At 38.5% G+C, this 22682-nt stretch overlaps 1 protein-coding gene across 1 annotated transcript; it reads right to left on the bottom strand.

Moving 5' to 3' along the window:
* Positions 1 to 408: 408 nt before the first annotated feature.
* PI16 (peptidase inhibitor 16) lies at positions 409 to 21317 on the bottom strand. Its single transcript, XM_015812596.1, has 5 exons — positions 20821 to 21317; positions 8410 to 8628; positions 7010 to 7119; positions 4551 to 4639; positions 409 to 1762 (listed from the first exon to the last, which is right to left on the bottom strand). Exons 1-5 carry the CDS (start codon positions 20986 to 20988, stop codon positions 435 to 437), a joined length of 1914 nt encoding a protein of 637 aa, XP_015668082.1. The 5' UTR covers positions 20989 to 21317; the 3' UTR covers positions 409 to 434.
* Between the last annotated feature and the right edge of the window lie 1365 nt (positions 21318 to 22682).

Genomic DNA, 22682 nt, shown 5'->3' with positions numbered 1-22682 from the left:
GAGGAGTTTACATATTAAAGTAGTCTTCGACTTACAACCTCAGTTGAGCCCAAAATTTCTGTTGCTAAGCGAAACATTTGTTAAGTGAATTTTTCCCCATTTTACGACCTTTCTTGCCATAGTTGTTAAGTGAATCACACAAGTTGTTAAGTTAGTAACACAGTTGTTTAGTGAATCTGGTTTTCCCATCGACTTTGCTTGTCAGAAATTTGCAAAAGGGGATCACATGACCCCGGGACCCTGCAACCATCATAATTATGAGTCAGTTGGCAAGCATCCAAATTTTGATCATGTGACCCTGGGGATACTCTAGCAGTCGTAAGTGTGAAAAACGGTCATAAGTCACTTTTTTCAATGCTGTTGTAACTTTGAATGGTTACTGTTCAACTGTTGTAAGTCGAGGACTACCTGTAAATATGTCAGATTACGTATTACTATGAAGTGTGGAGCCAGTAAGGCCCGGTGTTTCTAAGAGCATTGCTTCGAGTGTGCCCACACCAACTGCACTTGCTATGTCTTTGCCATCGGGGAAGTGAGCCAAAGCAAGGTGCATAGGGATATCTGAAGGTCAGCTCCTTAAGGGCAGTCTTTATGTCCTCAGGTTGGCTGATCTGTTTACACCCAAGGCAGGGCAGGCAGACAGACATTGAGGCTGCTTTACCTGCAGAAGACTGGAAAGAATTGCTGCTGCTCTGTATGGCTTTGGAATAGGCCATCAAACGATGGCGTGCTGGTTTTTTAGAGATGGGACGTTGTATAGTGATGGGGGGTGGCTTAGGAAAAAACTGAGGCTTATCAATATGAGGGGGCTTAGGGACAGAGGGGGTCTTAGGGACATAGGGGGGTTTGGGCACAGAGGGAAGCTTGGGCACAGAGGTGGGCTTGGGCACAGATGGCTTTGTGGGAGTGGAGGGGGTCTTTGTGGTAGTTGTGGGAGTCGTTACAGGTTGCTCAGTTTTGACCAAGGATGTTTGGGTTGTGATTAAGACACCAGCAGAAGACGGATGCTCTGTGCCAGTAGTTGTTTTAGTTCCTGTTTCAGGAGAAATAGAAGAAAAGTTTACAAAAGATGCAGCACTGGTTGTGGTCATCAAGGATTCATCAATCCCGTCTATGCCAGTAGTTGTTTTAGTTCCTGTTTCAGGAGAAATAGAAGAAAAGTTTACAAAAGATGTAGCACTGGTTGTGGTCATCAAGGATTCATCAATCCCATCTGTGCCAGTAGTTGTTTTAGTTCCTGTTTCAGGAGAAATAGAAGAAAAGTTTACAAAAGATGTAGTACGGGTTGTGGTCATCAAGGATTCATCAATCACATCTGTGCCAGTAGTTGTTTTAGTTCCTGTTTCAGGAGAAATAGAAGAAAGAGATGGGATTAAGTTTACAAAAGATGTAGCACTGGTTGTGGTCATCAAGGATTCATCAATCCCATCTGTGCCTGAGTGTAAGTCAGGTACGTTAAGATCCACATCTGGTTTTTCTGTCACAATGGGTTCAGATTGTGCTTCTGTGCCAATTTGGGAGCCTTCAGGTGTGTATGCTACTGAAACTATTGTGGTGGACTGCAGATCTGGGCTTGCAGTTGAAATGGTGTCTTGATCTTCTGTAACGGGAGGTTCTGATCCTGCTTCGGTGCCAGTTTGGGGACTTTCTGGTATATAGGTTGCTGAAACTGTTATGATGGACTGCAAATCTAGGCTTGTAGTTGATTTCAACTCAGGGGTTGTGGGTGCTGCAGTGGTTTCTTCTACATCAGCAGTGGAATCTGGTTGAAAATACATAGATTGACAGCAAGTCAGCAATAATTTATGGGGCAGGAAAATTGCACTTTGACACAAATGTTTATCCTGCTGGAAAGGTTTACTGTGTTATGAGTCTGTGGTGGCTATCCCAGCTTGAAGTTCTTGGATGCCTTTAAAAAGCTGCACATAGACATTTGCTTTTAAATTAAATATAGATGTCATCTGGATTTTAGCAGATGCCAATGTTGCTTAGTTGGGCCCTGGAAAGCTCCATTGCAATCCATTATAAGGAATTCTGACTTCAAACATTTATTTCATAAAAGATGAAATAAGCATTTGTGCCTCCCAGAGGCATGCAACCATTTAGAGCATCATTTAAATGGGACTCCATTAGGATGCAACAAAAGTTAATTATTTAGTTTGGCCTTCACCAACCTAGGTACCAGATTAGGAAAAGATTATTTAATTCTTATATTTTTAAACAATATCAAGAAGAGGATACCACTGGGATTTTCTATCTCAGACAACAGATTTATTCTCATATTTAGCATAGATTGACATAAATTACTGTGAAGGGATAAGCATGTGTATACATATCCTTTAGCATTGGTTACCTCATAGCTCATGCATAATTTACTTGGCTGCTTATCTCATACAATGATTCTAGGCAGCTCGCAACAACTCATAAAAACAACATAACAATAGATCATATCCTTTCCTACCCTCTCCATACCCACTAGAGCCTTGGTGGCATAGTGGTTAGAATGCTTATTGCAGGCTAATTCTGCCCACAGAAGTTCGATCCTGATGGGGCTCAAGGTTGACTCAGCCTTCCATCTTTCTAAAGTTAGTAAAATGGGGACCCAGATTGTTGGGGGCAATATGCTGATATTTGTAAACCACACAGAGAGTGCTGTAAATACCTATAGAGCAGTATATAAGTCTAAGTGCTATTGCTATTCCCAGAACATTTATCTTCTGATCCAACCTCAACCTAGCCCAATTTTGGGGGGAAGAGACAATATTTCACAACCTTCTGGAAGGCTAAAGGGAGGGAGGGCAAATCTTAGAAGGAAAGCCATACTAAAGGACAGGGTGCTATAGAGAAGAGGTCCTTGTGAGGTCCCATAAGATGACAATGTTTAAGGAAAAGGGCTTGGACCACACTTATGATATCTGACTGGGGATGTCATATTTGCAAATCACCATGAACTAGACATGTAGCATAGCAATCAGATGTCATCAAGAAGCCAACTCATGATTTTAATTAATTAATTAAATACATATGGCTGTCTACTCAATTCCAGGTGACTAACAGGGTTTTAAAAACATTGCAATAAAAAGCAACCATAAAGACATAAAATACATAACAAATCTAGAAGTAAGCACAACAAATGTTTTTACATTTCCAGCAGAAATATTTGATTTGTGGTTACATGAGACAGCTTAGTCTGAAATGTTTGATCTCTTCTCTTATGTGCCCACCCAGCCTAGTGCCTAAGGGAAAATCGAGATTTTCCAAACTTTCTTAACGGCAGGGTTGGTGTTAGCCATCTCTTTTGAGAGATGCTGTTCCATGAGGCAGGCACTGTGACCAAAAAGGAGTGCCTGTTTACTTGATAGAATCCAGACCGTGCCAATCCTATTGGATCTTGTATAACTGGCAGTGATAATTAGGGACAGACTTTCCTTCAGATCTTCTGCCATATCCAGATCCTATATAGATAAACACCAATACCTTATATTGTACTAATAATCCCACAGTGCAATCAGTGCATCTCATGCAGTAGAAGTTTACATGGGAATATTAAGGTGTACCCATAACTATTCTTGCTACTACCCGCTGTAGCTCCTGAGTTGTCTTCAAGGACCACACCATGGAGAGTGCATTGCAATAGTCCAAGTGAAAAAACTCTAAAGCATAAATGATTGTGAGTCTAAAAATGAATGCAAATAGCACACAAAAGTTTCACCTAGCCACAGCTGCCAACTGCTTTATGAGCAGAAGCCAAGAGTCTAGAAGTTGGTTTGTAGGCAAGGATTCTGATAATCGGAACATTCTGGAACTGAGTGGCTCCGATATTTACAAGCACCACTCTGTGTTGCCAGGGTTGAGCGTAAGTCATCTCCATCAGCCTCAGGCACGGCGATAAAACCTTAATAGCATCACTTGGTCAGATAGGGATTGAGAAAAATATCTAGGTATCATCAGATACTGGGCCTAACCCAATGCCTTTGGATGACCTCCCTTATCATCTTCATGTTGAAGACCTGGAGAAAATTTTGAGCTATAAAGAACTTCATCATGAGAGAAAAATAGTCATTTAAATTGTTCTTTCCCAGTATAAACCTCAGTTGGAACTCTTAAGTAATTTGTCAGCAATAAATGTCCATATTTTAATCTCCTCATTATTCAGAATAGCGTAGCTATGAGAGAAGATGAAGTAATCCCCTCATTACTTTGTTCATGATGGATTTCAATTCAATATGTCACTGTCTCCATAGAAATATGTTTGATTTGTGGTCACATGAGACAGAAAGCTTAGTCTGAAATGTTTGATCTGTTTTATACATGCACTTTATCACAGTAATCGCAGTTACTGAATTATAAAAAAGTAAATCAGCTTTCCTCTTGGGACAGTAGAAGTCAAACACATCTACTGGTCATCAGTTTTTTAAATGGTGTATTTGCAGAGTAGCTACCAGCAGCAGAATTAATTAAATTTAAATTCAATAGATAATCTTGGAGGAAGGTGCTGTTAAACAAGGTGCCTTTTTTCAGACCTGCAGTCACATGGAAATATGACTTACCACAGAGATTGTCCTTGCAGAAGTAGCCCTCTGGGCACATGGAACATGAATCTCCCATGATATATGGCTTATGTCCCCTTATATTTCCCCTAGGAATTAAAAAGTGAACATGTCATGTAAAAGAGCAAAGCAGAGCAGCTTATTCCTTTCCTACAGAAGTTAGCAATCACTAAATTATAGAAGATGGTCATCTTTGGTACCCATAAGTGATTATTTAATATCAGGAATTCCATAAGGAGAAATAGCTAAGAAAAAGATGCTATGTCATTCTGAAAAAAATTTACATAAAAAGCTTTGCCCACATGTTTATGTATTCCGGGCATTTACATGTTTGTAATAAAATTTCTAAGTATTTGTGTTTTTATTTGGAACTTTGGATGTTTTGATTCAGAGATATCTGTGAGGAAGTTAAAATAAAGTCAAGATGACAACCACATCTGTTTAATAAAAATCACACCCCATTTTTACATGTACCATATTGACAACACACTTCAAAGGGGTCATGATGTCTTTTGTGTGGTCACAGTCAACATCTTTACTTTCTAACACTATCCCCTAGTATATTCCTGCTTTGAATGGTGAAAAAGAGAATATAATTTTATTAATGTTAATTATATATTTGTGTAAGTATTTACATTCCAAAAATTAATTAAATATCATCCAGTGAATCCTTTATTCCAGAATTTAGGCTGACACTGATTTAAGAACAATTATTCTTTAATTTTAAGATTGATACCAAGAATAATTGCAATTTAGGTAAGATGGACTCCTGAAGTAGGTTTATATGAAATCTCTAGGGCTCTTAACATATTCTGGAACTAGAAACATACACACAATTAAATCCAGACAATTATTAATAGTAGATGTTATACTGTGATAAAATGTCAGTTACACTTTAATTAGAAATGGACTAGCGCTTCTTTTGTACAAAGTAATATTATCTGATTAACAGTTGCAGTAATTATGTATATTTAATTCTATAAAACGTATTTATATTTTCTATGGCTGATTTGCCTTGAAGGAGGGAAATATTACTAGGGCTACTCTATTTAATGGAACATGTACGCTCATTTTAACAATTCACTTTCAAAATAGGTTAACACTTAGTAAGATAATTCATTTGTATATTCATTATTTATATTAGTTCATATTCAGTGGTGTTATTGGGATAGGTAATCATGATGATATGATTGAAGTTCTGCCCACTTTTTTATGTGTGTCAGGATTTGCTGTATCCTGCATACACCCCTCTTCATATTTCACAGGTTTCTCACACAAGAGAGAGAAATGCCAGGAAACAATCAAACCATCCAATCTTGCAAACTGCTGACACAACAGTTATACAACTATGTCATGTACTCTCACATAGTAAATGAGGCGGTTTTGTGGTACACTCACAATGTTTGTGTCTACATTTCATGGGGAGCAATGCTGACTTTTTCTGTGTCTCCTTTTTTCTTGTTAGCAAATCCCTTTGATTATGGAATGGCTTACCCCACTGCAAAACTGTTTGAAGCAACTGCCAGTGCAACAGCTGAGGAATTTCAGTCAGCACAACAAAACAAAACAATATATTCTCATGGATTGGTGGAGTCTTTTAACTCTTGCGTTGCGTTCAGTAGAATCATGTTTGTGCTATTGATTTAGAAAAATATGGTTCATGCACCTGGTTGTTGCAGTTACTATCAACCTAATGTTTTTCATATGTCATTGAATCTGGTTCATTAGTTTTTCATTATTTATTGGGCAGTGGTCAGTTCAGAAATGGTCTTCACTTGTGAGGGAGAGTGGAGGGGAAGGGGGGAGAATTCCTGAATCCCATAAGAGGGACAAACATGTGTTTTCTATGCAAAAGACCCAAAATTGAAGCCTGGGCTTAAGGATGCAGTACTGAATTAAATTCACCATTAGGGTAAACCCATACTTTCTGTGGCCCCTCCATCTACACTGGTCACCCAGCACTTCTTGAGTGCTCTTTTCCAGTTTAAGTCATTTTAAGCAGATGATTTGCTTTACTTCCTTCCAATCTACTGACAGCAACATATCTAATCAGTTACAATAAGGTATAGCCCATTCTCTCCACCTTTCCAGAGGGCTGGTTACTGCTCTATGCTGCCATCTTATCCTTGGCTTCCAGGTTCCCATGAGTCAGTATCTGCTTTTTTTTTTTTACAGTCTTTTATTGATTCAGTGATTGTTCTTTCTAGAAATTCATCACTCCATTCAAACCTCAATTTCCTAGTGGGCACTTTTTCTTTTTCTGCCTACCCCTTATCTACAAAACTTCCCTGTTCTTTTTATTTGTTTCTTTAAGCAGAAGTATTGATTCTTCCCTGCTACAAAGTTTACATGGACCTGTAATGGAACACAAGAATGAAAAAACAAGCTGTTTTTTTTCTTTAATCTCTAAACCATCAGAACAAAGATGACACAATAAGCTGGGGGAGAAAGAAACTTACGGGGGTTGATAGTTGCAGACAAACAAATGCATGTCAGTATCATTTATCAGTTCCAGGGTTTCACAGAATGTTGTCCCACAGCCAACACGCTCACTGGTGGCCCAAACTACCTATAGAAGAAAGCAATAGCCCATTTATTCATTATATCAGACCAAAAAGATGTCTATGGGTGATGTCTGCCTAACCTTTATTTAGCAACTGAAACCATCCATCCACATGTTTATTTCAGAATCTTTCAGATAAGTTTACTAATTGTGCATTCATTTCATACACATTGGCCAATATTTTTACTTAGATTTTCTAAAGGCTCATTCTTGACCTTCTATTACAATTACAGTGTGATTTTTTTCTAGTGTGAAGTAATACATTAATATCAGTTTCACCTTCTTTAGAAGCATAGACCTGACCTTGTTAGAGATGGTATTTAATCAAATATCTCTCCATGAGTGGATTGGCATGCAAGAATTCCTCTCTCTCCATCCTCAGTTCATTATTTTCATCACAAGATGTGCATATGCCTTGAACTTAAATCCAATTTGTTTTATTACAAGGATAGAGACACTCATTGCTCATTCACATTAGGCCAGGTTACAGATATTAAGAGTCCTAGAGAATTAGAGGATCAGAAATTTTCAAGTCCTCATTTATTATTATTTTCCTTTAAAAAATATAAATTGACATTATGCAGTGTCCTGTGTACATAAATTGTTTTTGAAAGAAGGTGTGGAAGCAACTGCATGCCTTCCATTGAGCAACAATTTTACAGTTAGATTAGGGAAGTTCTGGGTTCAACTACTCAGTCAGCCTTGAAGTATGATACCTTTCTCAGCTGCCTACTTATACAACATTGTGAAGATAGACTATAGAGGAGAATGGCATGAGTCTTGTGCAAGCCTTACATTCTTATGAAATATTAGCATTTTAATGAATTGTTCCCAACAAATGTAAGAGCAATATAAAATGAAAATAATCCATCATAACTGGGGATTCTAATCTGCAGGCAGGCAGGTTGATAATTTCATGGCTATCCCACAAAGGGACGTGAAAATGAGCTTTCCTCAACAGCAACAACTGGTTGGAGTTATTCAGCTGAATTCAGACCATGTCATCAATTTCAGCACCACTGAAAATCAACAGGAGCCTTATTCATGAATGTGTGTCCCATTGGTTTCAATCTTAGCTGGGAATTAACATGGAAGTCAGAATCTAAGATGATTGAAGTTAAGAAATCCCCTCAATTGCAATCACTGTCTATACTGCATTCTACAGAATAACTTTTATCTTACTATCACTTATGAGCTCTCTATCACTGTGGGGCCTTTTCATTTCAGTAGGTAGCACAATGATACACCATTTCCTAGGCATTGACTCTAAGCCTCCACCAAGATACAACTAGATACCTGGGTGTAATGACCGCACATTTCCCCTTCTTTACATTCCAATGTGCTGTAATTATAATACTGGTACTCGATATACCAGTCTTCCATCGCTCTCTCCAGATCCAGGTATCCAGTCATGGCAAAAAGGTTCTCGCCTCGGTAGCCACGTTCCTTATTATGTTCCCAAGTGCATTGTGTTGAGTAATTTTGGGCAAAGGTTTCCAGTTCTGAATCCCAGCGCTGAAATCACAATAATCCAAAACATCATCAATATCATTGTCTCCCAGAAGGGCAAAGTACAGCAATGAGTACCCAGAAAAATGGCCAGAGACCCAATAACAATAGACAGGCTTAATGCCAGCATGGGGGACTAAAAAAATGGGGTCAAGAATCTAAATAGTTGTTCCCAATTTCAGCTGGAAATCATTTGCACTTTGTATGCAGAATATCAGCCATCCAGATTAGTTCATATACTCCACATTCCAGGTTGCTCAGGGACTTTTGGAAAGCTGAAGCTTCTTGAGGTTACAATCTTAATAATTTCTGCTATTGAACCCAATGAGTGCTGTTCCTGAATTCCTCTAGCAACATTTACAAATTCCAACCAAAGGTAAGTATGTCATCAGAATGCAAGATTATTAAATTATCACATAATTGCTCCTTTCTCCATTTTATTGCTGAAATAAGGAAGCTGAGAGGATGTAAAGAAAAGATGAGTTTTCAGACATAAATGCCATATAGAAATATGTGCAATGAGAGCTATAGTACAGAAATTCCACAGGTTTTTATCTTCCTTACTTGATAAGCATATTTGTTTCTACGTCATGTCATGTAACACAGTGTCGACATCTAAATAGGTCTATATTTAATACATGACTATAACAGTTGTACAACATTTTAAAAATATTTCAGTATCTTTCCTTATGTCCTATGGTGCATAATGCAAACTTACATACATCATATGGTACATAATGCCAAATCTATCAAGCAGGTTTACTGAAAACTTGCTGAATAAGGTAGTAATATTTTGGACTATAGCTAGAAAATATTTTTAAAGTCTCCATGGCACCTTCTTCATATGAAGTAAAGTAGCACATATCCTCCCTCCTGGCCCCCCCATTCAAAAAAAAGGAAAGGAAAAGGAAAAATTGAAGGAAGAGGCGAAGGAAAAGGAGAAGGAGTGAGGCTAACTCTTGTGCTGAACTAGGCCACTAAACCAAGTTAGGGTTTTATGCAATAGGGTTGAGGTGCATCTAAAAGTGTTCTCTCAGTGCAATAATCTTGCCCACCCATCAGAAAGGGCTTCAGTCCAAAAACTCACAGGCGGCCACTTCATTTGACATAATATGGAGAAAGATTCTCCGGCCAGTAGCTGATATGAATCCTCTTTTCCCATGAAGAGAAAAGGATAGTAAACATGCAAACACTCCCTGCTGCAACATGCCTTCTTGAACAGCTGTGCTAGACTAGAGCCAATGTAAACATCTGGCATACTTGTTACTTAAAACAGCTGTTTGTCAACTGATCCCTCCAGTGTAGTGATAGACAGGCCCTTCTTATCCAGCTGTGCTCCTCAGGCTACTTTAGAAGCAGTTGTCAAGCAGGAAGAACTTTTATGTATGGAGAATGACTGGGGAATACTATGGTACACAACTTAAGTTAGTACTCAGTTTTGGACCATATTCTGTTATACAGTTCCAAGTGTCTCTAAGTTCTGATGCAAATTAGTCAAGCAAAGGCATAGATCCAGTTGCAGAAGGGCTCAGAAGACTTCCTGAAAGGACTTCATTTGCAACGCAGAATGCGCAGCACTTTAGTTAAGAAAGGAATGAAATTTGTTTTAATTTCCAAGTATGTAACATAGCACTGGGGTAAGATTTGATATTGAACATAGGATTTGCATCCCTGTGATAAATGTGACTTCTCGTACAGACCATATCATTCTGTAGAACTTGGTCACAGTTATATATATTAGGCAAGATTCAAACTGTCAAACAGATAGACATATGTTAAGTGGTGGAATCTTACCAGTTTGTACTAGATTTCTATGAACTATGGATTTTTTTCTTGAAGGGATTGTGTCTCTGTCTTAATGAATATGGTAAGTTCAGAATATCTGATGCTTAACCAATTTTGTAAAGGAAAGAAATCCAAAGAGAAATAACGAAAAGCAATGGAACTTATACTTCAGGGAGTCTTCTATCTCTACAGAAGCCTACTGTTGACTTGCCATTTTCACAATTTCCCTCTGGCCTAAACACAGGATTAGCATATTTGTGCTATATAAATCCAAGTTGCCAGTAAATGGCAACAAGCAACTGAAAAATCCAACTCTTAATAAAATTTAATAGAAGAATGGAAGGGAAAAGAAGGTAAGGGTATATGCTATACTGAAATGCATCTATTTCTATGCAATACAGGACACTAAGTTACATCTTTATATAAAATACAACTCCCTTTTTAAATTACTTCAACATAGAGGAGCATCTATGATGTATTGCCTGCTTTCCTTTCCACCAATATAGAACCAATTCAAAGTATGAATGTGAGCCAATTCTGGAATTAGAGAGATCTGAACACTACAGTTCTATCCAACCCCATCACGAAAAGATGGTTCCTGCTCTCTAGAACAGTCTTTTTCAATATGGACCCCTCCACTGCTCCCATGAATCCTGCCAGTGAGCAAGAACAAGAGATACTATAAGAAAACCTGCAGGGACCCAAACTGGGCAAAACAGATGTAGAGTAGAAAACTTTTCTTATTTCAAATTATCCTGTTTTTATATGGCAGATGAACACAGATAATGTGTTTACTCATTAAGTCTTGGGCAGGGCTGAGAGGGAAAAAGACATGATACCAGAGTCAAAATGTTGGTTTTGGGGTGGATGTTTAAGAGAGAGAAAAGCTCCCCACACTTACTCTAGTACAGTATAAAACTAGTAGTCCTCAAGCTTATTCTGGCTTTAATAAGAAAGGAAAGTAACTCGTTAAAATAAGCATTTATAAAAATGCTTTGGATCCTTAAACCACATTTAGAATTTCAAACGTTTCAGATTGGGAATCAACAGCAAGTGAGACCATTTCTTCAAGACTTTGTGTTTAAAGTAAGCCACATTTTTACCCCTGTTTTATTCATCTTATTGAAGTTGCAAATTCCTGGAGAAAAAGGAATGTTTACAATTCTGCATTGTTAAAACCTCTATAGAAAGAAACCCAGAGCTATAATATACATCAGAACAAGATGACAGAATCTTGACCACTTCAGATAGCTCTCAAGTAATGTCATTTTAAAATATTTAACTATTTCTGCTTGCACAGACTATACACAAATACACACACATACACATGTATCCATGGACATGCACCTTTTTCTGCCACAAATAAAGAATTGACTCACAGCAAATGAACATTTCAAGATTAGTCTACTCCTACACATAAGCTAGGGTATGTATGAGGATGAGGATGGTATCAAAAAAGCCCAAAATGGCAACCACAGTCATACAGTTAAAGCCTTGGCCCTTTCTTACATGCACCACACATGCAACACATAGGGAAAAGTGCCAGTAATTGCTGCTATTTTGAATTTGTTTTACCATTCTTTACAGAAACCACTATTGTAGGCCTTGAGATGAGATAATGGAATGACAGAACAGCAGAGCTGGAAGGGACTTTGGAGGTCTTTTAGTGCAACCCCCCACTTAAGCAGGAGAGCCTGTACCAGTTGTCCAATCTCTTCTTAAAAACCTCCACTGATGGAGAATCCACAACTTCTGAAGGCAAGCCATTCCACTTATTAATTGTTCTAAGAAATTGTTCTAAGATACAAGATTAGCATCTTAGATTTTTAGTTGCTATCTTAGATGCTATCTGAGGAAGCAACAACAGTAGGAAACAGAGGCACATTAACACTTATTGTAAGTAGCCACATATCCATAGCCGGTCCATCTTTTTTTCTTATTTTTGTAATACTTACTTGGGCATATACAGTGTGCAGCAAACTATGTGATTACACAGCATGCTGCCCTATTTAAAATATGTAAAAAGGAAAAGATTAACCTTTTTGGTAAGACCTGGCAAACTGGACTCAAGAAGAAAGTTAATTAATCAGTCATAAACTAGGAAATGCATTAATGGTGATGTATGCTGGTAAAGCTATAAATCAGGTATAGTTTTTCATCTGAGTCACGAAAGATCAGATTGTGCTTGAGTCAGACCGAGATGCAAAATGTCCAGTCCAAGTGTAACAGTCAAATACCACAGTTAGTTCCCAAGAGGGAGTCAATCAGAGTTGTTCAAACTAATTCAAGAGTGAGGAATACACATAACTCATAGCTATAGGTTATCACTATATCTCCTTCCTGGGGAGCCCTTAAATGCCTAAAGCTCGTATTTCCCACCCATGCTCAGTTGAAGGTAAACAACCCTAATTTATGAGGTCAGACTTGCAAGGCAGCTGCCTTCCATTGCCTTCCCATGAAATTGCCAAAATCCTTTGCCTGGTGATCTTCTGATATTCCCCACACTATCATTGCCATTCCCATGGGTTGGAAGCTTAATTTCCAATTCCAGGTCAAAATCCTCTACTGTATACCATGGTTGAGAGCTGGAGGAGCAGCATCTGTGTTTTCTCTGATGGTCCTGGCCTTGGTCTTTTTGTTTCTGAGTTAAAAGGCTGATCAACCTGTTCATCTTGAGAGGAAGATGAGCATCCTGCTGAGACTTGATATTTGGGAGGTTAAAGAGAAGAGCAAACAGTACACTGATGAATGGACAGCAAACCCAGAAGATCGAGGAAGGAGCGGGTTGGCTAGTGCAGACCGAGCAAGACTTTTACTGGACCCAGGATGGGGAGGGTGGAGATTGGAAAGAGTGTGCAAACATATGGGAGAGCAAAGGAAAGAATGGGGATTAATAAGGAGGGAACAGTACCAAAAATGAAAAGATAGGCATTGATAAATCATCCACAGAGGTTCCAGCATGTAAGACTTGCTTTCCCTGCATGGATGAGAATGGCAAGCAGCAGGGGAACCACCAGTGAAGGACAGCAAGAGCCGTAATGCAAGCTGAGCATCAATCTAGCCCAGTTGCCAACCTACCAACCCACCAACCCCATGCAATCCAGACTGAAGTTTTTAATGGTGATTTCAGATACAGCTGAGACAAGCAGCTTAAGTCTTTGTGTGGAGTTGTCAAAAATTCCTTCATCTTGCTTAGAGACCTAGGTGAATCCCTTTTCTTTTTTAAGACATTCATGGTCATTGCAAAGTTGTCTGCACCATAACACTCAGAAAAGGTATCTTCATATTTCCTACCTATCAAACACATTAAACAAGGGTGTGATTGTTCCATGACAATAGAAAGGCATTCCCCCTGAATGTCATCTTCCTAAATAAGCAGAGATAATATGCCCAACAGACCTCTTAAACAAAGTTCTGATCCAGGAATTGTCTTCTGCTTTAGCAGCAGCAAAAAACAGTTGCACTGGGATCTTAGTGGGGAGGAAGGTTCAAGATCCAACTGGTATATTTAATTATGAGAATGAAGGATCGTAACTGGGACTTCTCAGAAAAATCCATCCTTATATTAACATTTGCAGTCTTGTGTCCCAACAAAAGACATATAGGTAGTCCTCGTGTTATGACCACAATTTTACGAACTTGTTGCCATAGTTATTAAGTGAATCAGTGAAGTTAAGTGAATTATGTGGTTGTTAAGTGAATCTGGCTTCTCCCTGTTGACTTTGCTTGTCGGAAGCCAGCTGGGAATGTCGCAAAGGGCAATCACATGATTCCAGGATGCTGCAATCATCATAAATATATGCAGGCTGCCAACTGCCCAAATTGTGGTCACATGATTGTGTGGATGCTGTGACAATCATAAATGCAATTCTTTTTTTTTGAGTGCCACTGTAACTTTGATCACTAAACAAAGGGTTGTAAGTCGAGAACTATCTGTAATCAGCTAAATCATATTTTTATAGAAATGAGAATCCAAGCAAAATGTATTATCATTTAGACAAAATTATCATAGAAGAAACCAGAAAGTAAGTGAACTACCTCAAAGATTTCCAAATTCAATAAAGCCATTCTCACATCTTTAAACATATCTAATTTAAGCTTTTAAATATACATTCAAATATAAATGAATAAAAACATAGCAGAAGAACTGAAGATGAAGAATAATAGTGTGACGCTGTTCTTAAATGTTCTGACTGTTTTGTTATTTTTTATTTAAAAAATAATATTTTACAGTATCATCCCACTAGAGTTCATCCACAGAGTCACTGCCACTTCCCAAAGATGGTTGATGAAGGTCTTTATCCAAGACCCTTTTGGCTTTCCATCAATGTCTTGTTTTGCTTCTTCTCTATCCTACAGCACATACAGGGCTGGGGTGTGGTCAAAAAAGTCCAAAGGAGCAGCTGCAACCGAAGCCTCCCATTTTTATGACCCTTGTGCATGCAAGATTTTAAAAAAAGGTGAGGAGTTTATTTGAGCGATCATGACTATGATTTTGAATTTTTTGGCTTCCTTCCCCTCATTGAAGTCTCTGTTTCCTGACTGGGGCAACAGAATTATTATGGGCTACATGCATTCTGTTATACTCTATGTCTATTCCAATCAACTGGATAAATAATGAGATTTTCATAGCAAACAGATTAAACAATTACTGGATAATCTTGCTCTAGTTCTAGCACAAAATGTGCAATGCAAGTAGTCATCAACTTACAGCCGATTCATTTAACAACCATTCCAAGTTATGGCACACTCAAAAAAGTTACTTACGACCTGTCTTCAAAGCTACAACTGCCACATCACTCCGGCAGTCGTGTGATCACATTTCAAAGCACTTGGCAACTGGCTTGCATGTCGGACCAGTTGCAGCACTCCACGGTCAAATGATTGCATTTCCAGCAAAAAATGGCAAAAAGTGTCCATTAAATAAGCTGGATTCAACTTATGACTACACGATTCATTGAACAACTGCGCGATTTGCTTAATCGTGATGGTGACTTGCTTAACAACCATAGTAAAAACAATATCACAATATTGTTAACTTACGCAGTGACATACGAATAAAATTCCAGCTCAGCTGGGGTTGTAAGTCAAGGACTAGCAGTATTTCAGGCTGGCATATTGATGACTGCAAATGAAACTGTTTTAAACTCATATGAACATAGATGTAATCACTGAGATGCTGATGTAGATCCAGGCTGGGTGCGTTATCCCCTTTTTGTGATTCACAGCCAAATGGCGGGCTCTAACAGCTGCATTTCTCATTCCATTAAATATGGCTTGGCAAGCATAGCTCAATGTATGTAAATATTTCCATGACAACCAGCCCTTACTGACCCAAGCAAAATAAAAAGCGTGACTTTGGACAGGAATTCATAACAGGAAAAGGCACTAATCATGGGACCCAAAGGCCAGCCCTAAAAAATAAATAACTCTGATCTAGATTGTCGAGATAATCGTCTCACAAGCACATTTAGAATTGAGGGAAGCAGCGTTAGCAAAAAGCGCCGTCCCAAAAATTTGCACTGAATGCAATACAATACAGCAGTATATCTCCCATCCACAAAACCCTTGAGCAAAAAGTAGCACCCTTATAGGTCTTTCTCATGCTTTAGTGCAGAAAGGGAACAAAAGGGAGCTGGCAGCTCCTGGGGTCAACGAAGTCAAGACGATGGCAGGACCACACCATCAAAGCCCCACCCCTTTTTAGGTGTAGGCAAATGTCCTTGTCAGCCAGACTTATCACATTTAGTTCTATATAAGAGAAAAGGATTGATCCAGAGTAATAGTTTTTCTCATGTTCACAAAATATGAAGATCAGATTGATACCTGGACAAATCTGGGAAAATACTGTCCTACTAATATGCCGTTTGTGCCTTCACACCCTCTTTTTATGACCCATGCAACTCTGACTACACTGCTGACTTTCAATGGTGAAGTGTAAGACCTAAAATAGGTTTCGGACAATTAAGAACAGTCTCAACACATTTTTCGTTTCTCAGAACTTTGTTTTGGTTGGAGGGAAGGTGTCTTACCATGTAATAATTTGGATTTTATATTGCATTAATTGCCATTACTATGATGGGCCCTCATTTTTATTTAGTCTATTGCACTGTTCTCTGTCCTTGCCTTCATATGGTGTTTACATTATGCTGAAAAGGTTTATTTCTCTTATAATAACTCACAGATATATTATTTTAGAAAAAGCAAAGTCCCAATTTTCTCCCCAAAACAAGAGGGAAAAAACGGGGGGAAAATCCAGCACCACCTACTTTGTGATGTGATTTATCCCCCTACTGCATCTTTCCTTTCCATCACAAAGATAGTAAAATGCAGCCTTCTATCACCAAAAATACATGCTTCCATGGATGAACCCTTACAGAATATATACAGTATATATATGTTTCTCCTTTCAGGGCTAGTAAAAGGAATAAGAAGACAGCCCCCCTCTCCCCCCAAAAATCTGCCACTGCCCTTTAATCTTTGGCTACATGTCTACTTGTATTTGTCATTAAAAAGAGTCAGTTCTCAAGATTCCACTGCTGCAAGTTCACTTGGACTCCTGGGAACAACCTGCTGAAAACCACACAGACTGCAAGGCAGAGATGTGGTTTGAGCCACAGCCATTAGCAAACAGCAATCCTTGCCCTTTCAATTTACTCCAGCCTAATTTATTACTCAAATCCCCTATACAAATCATTTCTACTTGAATTAATTTTCTGGCAAAGGACCAATTTCTCCTCTAGCAAGCCCCCCCCTCCATATTTTTCTTACCTCACTCATACCTGCTCAAAGCTTTCTGTGGATGCAGCTCTCCACCAGCTGAAAGAAAATGGATTTAGGGCTTGTCTGCACTTAGTGTTTAACTGCTTCAGTCCTGTGCTCATGCCACCTTAATTCTAGAAAGGCTTGAGAAAATTGGGTCCAGACTGAGACATTTTCCAAAATGCAGAGTACCACATTCTCCTATCAGACAGTTTCCCTGCTGTTGTGCAGCCAAGTGCTAGGCTGCATTAACAGAGGGATAGAATCAAGATCACGTGAAGTGTTAATACCACTTTACAATGCCTTGGTAAGGCCACATATGGAATACTGCATCCAGTTTTGGTCACCACGATGTAAAAAAGATGTTGAGACTCTAGAAAGAGTACAGAGAAGAGCAACAAAGATGATTGTTTGATGATTGGCGTAGTTTGATTATGTTTTAGTGGGGGTTTTTGTATGGGGTGTTTTTAGAACAGGCCTGTTATTTAATTTGATTTTAGAACAGAAACTATTTATTTATTATTGTGGTTTTTAGTATCGCCTGTTCACCGCCCTGAGTCCCGTAAGGGAGATAGGGCGGTATATAAATTTAATAAATAAATAAATAAATAAGATTAGGGGACTGGAGGCTAAAGCATATAAGGAACGGCTGCTGGAATTGGGTATGTCTAGTTTAATGAAGAGAAGGACGAGGGGTGACATGTTAGCAGTGTTCCAATATCTCAGGGGTTGCCTGAGGGAGAAGGAAGAGGGAGTCAAGCTATTTTCCAAAGCATCTGAAGGCAGAACAAGAAGTAATGGATGGAAACTAAAGAGAGAAGCAACCTAGAATTAAGGAGAAACATCCTGACAGTTACAACAATTAACCAGTGGAACAACCTGCCTCCAGAAGCGGTGAATGCTCCCACACTGGAAGTTTTTAAGAAGAGACTGGAAAGCCATTTGTCTGAAATGATATAGGGTTTCCTGCCTGAGCAGGGGGTTGGACTAAATGACCTCTAAGGTCCCTACCAACTTTATTATTATTCCAGGGAAGCAATGACCAGTCACCTTCTTTTCTGTCTTCCTAGACATACACACTTTTTACAGGTGTGCAATTTTTTTTAAAAAAAATAATAATTTAAAAACAAAGCACTGGAATGCACGTGCAAACAGGCATAACCTATTTTAAATATCATGTCCTACTGTCCTATTGCTTTTTTGTGTCTTTCAGAGCCTCCTTTATTATAAATGCTGTAATAGCACAATGACTATAGTTCTTGCAAATAAAAGGCTGATTATTTGAAACAACGCAGATTTTTTAAAAAATATTTTCATTTTCCTGAACTTGCTACTTTTAACCTGTGCTTTTTTTTTAAGTCATAGAGAAATGTCTAGTGGTGTATCATTTCATCATATTTTGGGGGGTTACTCAAAGTAGCTTTCACTTCAGCATCCATGTAATTTAAATAACTATGGGCTTTTGGGGATCTAGAAGTGCATCCTTTTATCTCAAGTGTAGTTTTTTTTTTTAAAAAAAAATCTGCTGCATTTCAAACCAGCACCTTTTTAAAATAAGAAAATGGTATACAGATAGTCCTCGACTTACAACAGTTCTTTTAGTGATCGTTCAAAGTTACAAGGGCACTGAAAAAAGTGACTTATGACTGTTTTTCACAGTTGCGACCTTTGCAGCATCCCCATGATCATGTGATCAAAATTCAGATGCTTGGCCACTGGTTCACATTTATGACCATTGCTGTGCCCCAGGGTCATGTGATCACTTTTTGTGACCTTCTGACAAGCAAAGTCAATGGGGAAGCCAGATTCACGTAACAACAGAGTTACTAACTTATCAACTTCAGTGATTTACTTAACAACTGTGGCAAGAAAAGTCATAAAATGAGGCAAAACTCACTTAACAAATGTCTCAACAACAGAAATTTTGGACTCAATTGCGGCCACAAGTCGAGGACTATCTGTAGTCATTGTGCTATCCTAGAATTCAAAGTAAAATGAAGCTCTAAAAGTTTTGAAATAGCATGGTAGGCACTGGGTCAGCTGAAACAGTGTTTCTGTTTTATCACAGGAGCCAATTCATGCTGGAGTTAACTTGAATGAACTGAAGCATACTAACCCAAATGGGCAGAAGCTCAAGGTGACATAACATAGAAAAGTGTATTTTGGAAATGAATCAGGAAAATGTCTCCTGAAGTTGCTTTAGGGGTGAGTGAGGGATTAATAGAGGGTGACATCATCCCTTACTGCCCTCCAGAAACAATTGTCATCCCATTCTGGTGACAGGGAAACCTGGCCATAGTCTTAAAATGTGCTGCTGGTTTTCAGTCAATGGCTACTTGAAACCTCAACAGAACAGTTTGTCTTCATTTACAAATATATTTGGGACATGTCCAGCCTTTGATTTCCACCAAGCAAATCAAATCCTGAGATTCTTTTTTGCTAACACTATTTTTTAAAAAAATCTGAATCTGCATCTAGTACCCTCCCCAACACCCAAAAAACAGCACGAGGGGGAGAAATGAGTCTGTACAGCAAAAGCAGTGGTGGGATTCAAATATGTGAACAACTGGTTCTCTGTGTGGATGCCGCTTCTGGAAGTCCATTCTGGGCCTGGGCAACCAAAAATTAGCTACCGGTTCTGCCGAAGTGGTGCGAACTGGCTGAATCCCACCACTGAGCAAAAGGGTAACATTTATAAGAATGCAAAAAAAAATGTGCATGTGTAGTGGGAAGTGGGTCAATATATTTACCTTGGCATCGGTAACATTGCTATTATCCTACGTGTTACAAACAGAACCTTAATGAAGTTGGAGCTGGTTGACAGGCAGACATGGAGAAGGGGAAATAATGTAATCAGTGATAACAAATTCCTGTTTGATTATTGTGTTTCCTAGAACAGTAGCAGAGCTGGGATATTTAAAAAAATCTGTTTTGTATCCCATGCAACTAATGAGTTTCACGTGCTGAAACCATATTTTCTAAAAGGAAAAAACACACATATATAGACGACCATCACCACCACCTGTAAAAGCCCAGAGGATGTTTTCTGAATAGAACTATAATCCAATAGCTATGGGCTCTTCATACAGAAAATGAAATCCTTTTTAGGCTTTTATAGCCCTGGTGTTATAACTTGATACAGAACTCCTGTAACAATGGCCCACACTGGCTTCCTTACCTTAGATTCACACAGAATACTTTATGACAGCTCTAATTCATAGCAGGAAATTGATAAGAATCAGAGGATTGTTCCATTCAAAAGTTCCAGAAGAAAAGTTAGTTTTCAGTAGATTACAGGTAAGCAGATTGACTTAAGAACAGAAAAACTGCAAACCCTCCTCCCCCCACCACACAAACACATTCTCACCCTTGCACAAAAATAGGTCACAGTTGTTTAAAACAGTAGTTAACTTGTAAAATACACCAGGAAACACAAGGCATATCCAGAAAGGTCATTTACAGTAACTGGTCACTGAATTCAAATTTCTCACTTTTCTTTTCTTCATCAACTGAACACACAGGGACACTAAAGGGTTGTTTTTTTTAAAGTTCATTTTTATAACACTCAAGCAAAGTTGCCATATATTCATGATAAGAGATAGAAATCTCTGAATTCCCCAACTCCACCAAAGCCCATCACCACAAACTTACCACTTTCAGCATATTTGCAGCTGAAGGGGAAACCATGGAACGATACAGGTTGTGCTTGTCCACAATCTGCTGCTTTTCCTCATCTGTAAAGGACCAGCTCAGCTCCATCGCTGAGAGCAGCAGGAGGAGGAGGGAAAGGAGGGGAATCCGCCGGCCTGAGCTCAGCATTGTGGCACTGTCTTGTTGTAACAGCCCACGGGTCTGGCAGACAGCTTTAAATCCTTTCCCAGAGTAAGGAACACCCAAAGCCCAAGAATTGCAAGGAGGATATTTATCTTTTTACTAGAAATGCCTTTCAGAGCCATAGAGGGAACACACCCATCTCATATAGGATCACTGATGGAAGATGAATGGCCCTTCAGGGACAGTCAGAGAAACCATGGCTGTTTGATCAAATTGGTAAAGGGCAGGTTGTTTGGCAGACCAGGCTGCTCTAGCCTTGCCTGACACATTATTAGCTCTAAAATTTAGCCCACTGGAGCGAGCATGCATATTCCACACACTCCGCACATTCTTCTCCAAACAATTTAACACTAAACTGCCCACCAGCATTTCTTGACTCATTGGAAAAAATCTCTTTGGACGCAAGGATTTCATGTAGTGATGCAATCAGCAATACTGACTTCTTAAAGAAAAAAAAATGGGATCAAAGCCATTGTTAAACTGACTCAGCCCTGTGGTCCTTTCAGACCATTGATGATCCTTCTAATCTCAGGCTCAGGAAATGTGGCACGGCTAACAGATAAGCCAGAGCAATCCTTTTCAAGTATGGGGATCCTATGGAGTGCAAATTACATATAGGTAGCAGTTTGCCATACGTGTGGAAAAATATTAGTGACAGTTTTGCATTCACAACACCAATCCTGGTTGAACTGAAAAAGGTGGCTAGTGTATATTATTCTGACATTTTCTGGAAACAGAGAACAAAAAGATAGATTCGCTGCAATAATTCAATAAGAAACCATCCTTTTGCCCATCCTACGTTGGGTAAACATGGTTAATAAATATTCGCTTAGATTTCCAGATGATTTTTTAAAATCTAAAATAGATAAATTGCAACTAGAACTAGATATTTTGCAACTCACATGAATCCAGACAGAGTTCATAGTTTGTTCACTCATGGCTTGTTTGTTTGTTTGTTTGTTTGCTTGTTTGATTCAGTTCTAAAGACTTCCTAGTTTCCATCCTTGGACAAAGAAATTTATACTGATACCATTTCAGGCTTTTCAATGCTGCATAAAGAACAAATCCTGCTACCCAGCATTACTTGGAAGAACCTTAGCATGTGTATATTTAAATAAAGGTTGGTTGATTGATTGTTCTTTCTTGCTTAAGTGAATCACTATAGTTAAGGACAGATAAATAAAATAATTACAGAGGAAGGAGCCCTAATTTTGAAATTAGGTTGCTGTAACCAGTGCTGTCTAATTATCATTTCTAATTGCATTCTGCATATCAACCAAACAATTGGGTATAGCCAGACTCAGCTACGAATTTTTGGATCATTGAAATTAATGACGAATTTAGTTGTAAATCCATAAAGTTCAGACAATTTTAAGTTTGTCAGCTTCTCATTATATGTAGCAACAATTACTTGTGAAATCTGGGAAATATTAATGAGCTGGATCATGATTTGTTTACATGTAAAATAAAACCATTAAAATTAGTGTTATTCATAAACTGCTTGTACAATATCAGTTTGTTTTATAGACCCCTTAAACATATAAAAATAAATAAACTAGCAGATGTACTAGGAGTGATGAATAAGCTCCAAGTTTTTATTCAAAAATAAGGTCATTAACTAATTGTATTCAATTTCTAATTCCATTAGAAAATCCTTTCAATTTGATCACAACCTAAAA

The sequence above is a fragment of the Protobothrops mucrosquamatus genome, unplaced genomic scaffold (assembly GCF_001527695.2).
Source record: "Protobothrops mucrosquamatus isolate PMUCROS unplaced genomic scaffold, P.Mucros_1.0 scaffold100, whole genome shotgun sequence".
Taxonomy (NCBI): domain Eukaryota; kingdom Metazoa; phylum Chordata; class Lepidosauria; order Squamata; family Viperidae; genus Protobothrops; species Protobothrops mucrosquamatus.
Note: the sequence above shows the minus strand (reverse complement) of the source record. Positions and strands in the feature narration are given on the sequence as shown.

Bases quoted from the DNA above. Each gene is read 5' to 3' on its own strand.
- PI16 (XM_015812596.1), bottom strand. From the start codon at position 20,988: ATGCTGAGCTCAGGCCGGCGGATTCCCCTCCTTTCCCTCCTCCTCCTG. The intron at 7,120-8,409 runs GTATCTAGTTGT...TTTCTTCTATAG, and splicing joins TGTGCGGTCATTACACCCAG to GTAGTTTGGGCCACCAGTGA. The intron at 4,640-7,009 runs GTAAGTTTCTTT...TTTAATTCCTAG, and splicing joins GTCTGCAACTATCAACCCCC to GGGAAATATAAGGGGACATA.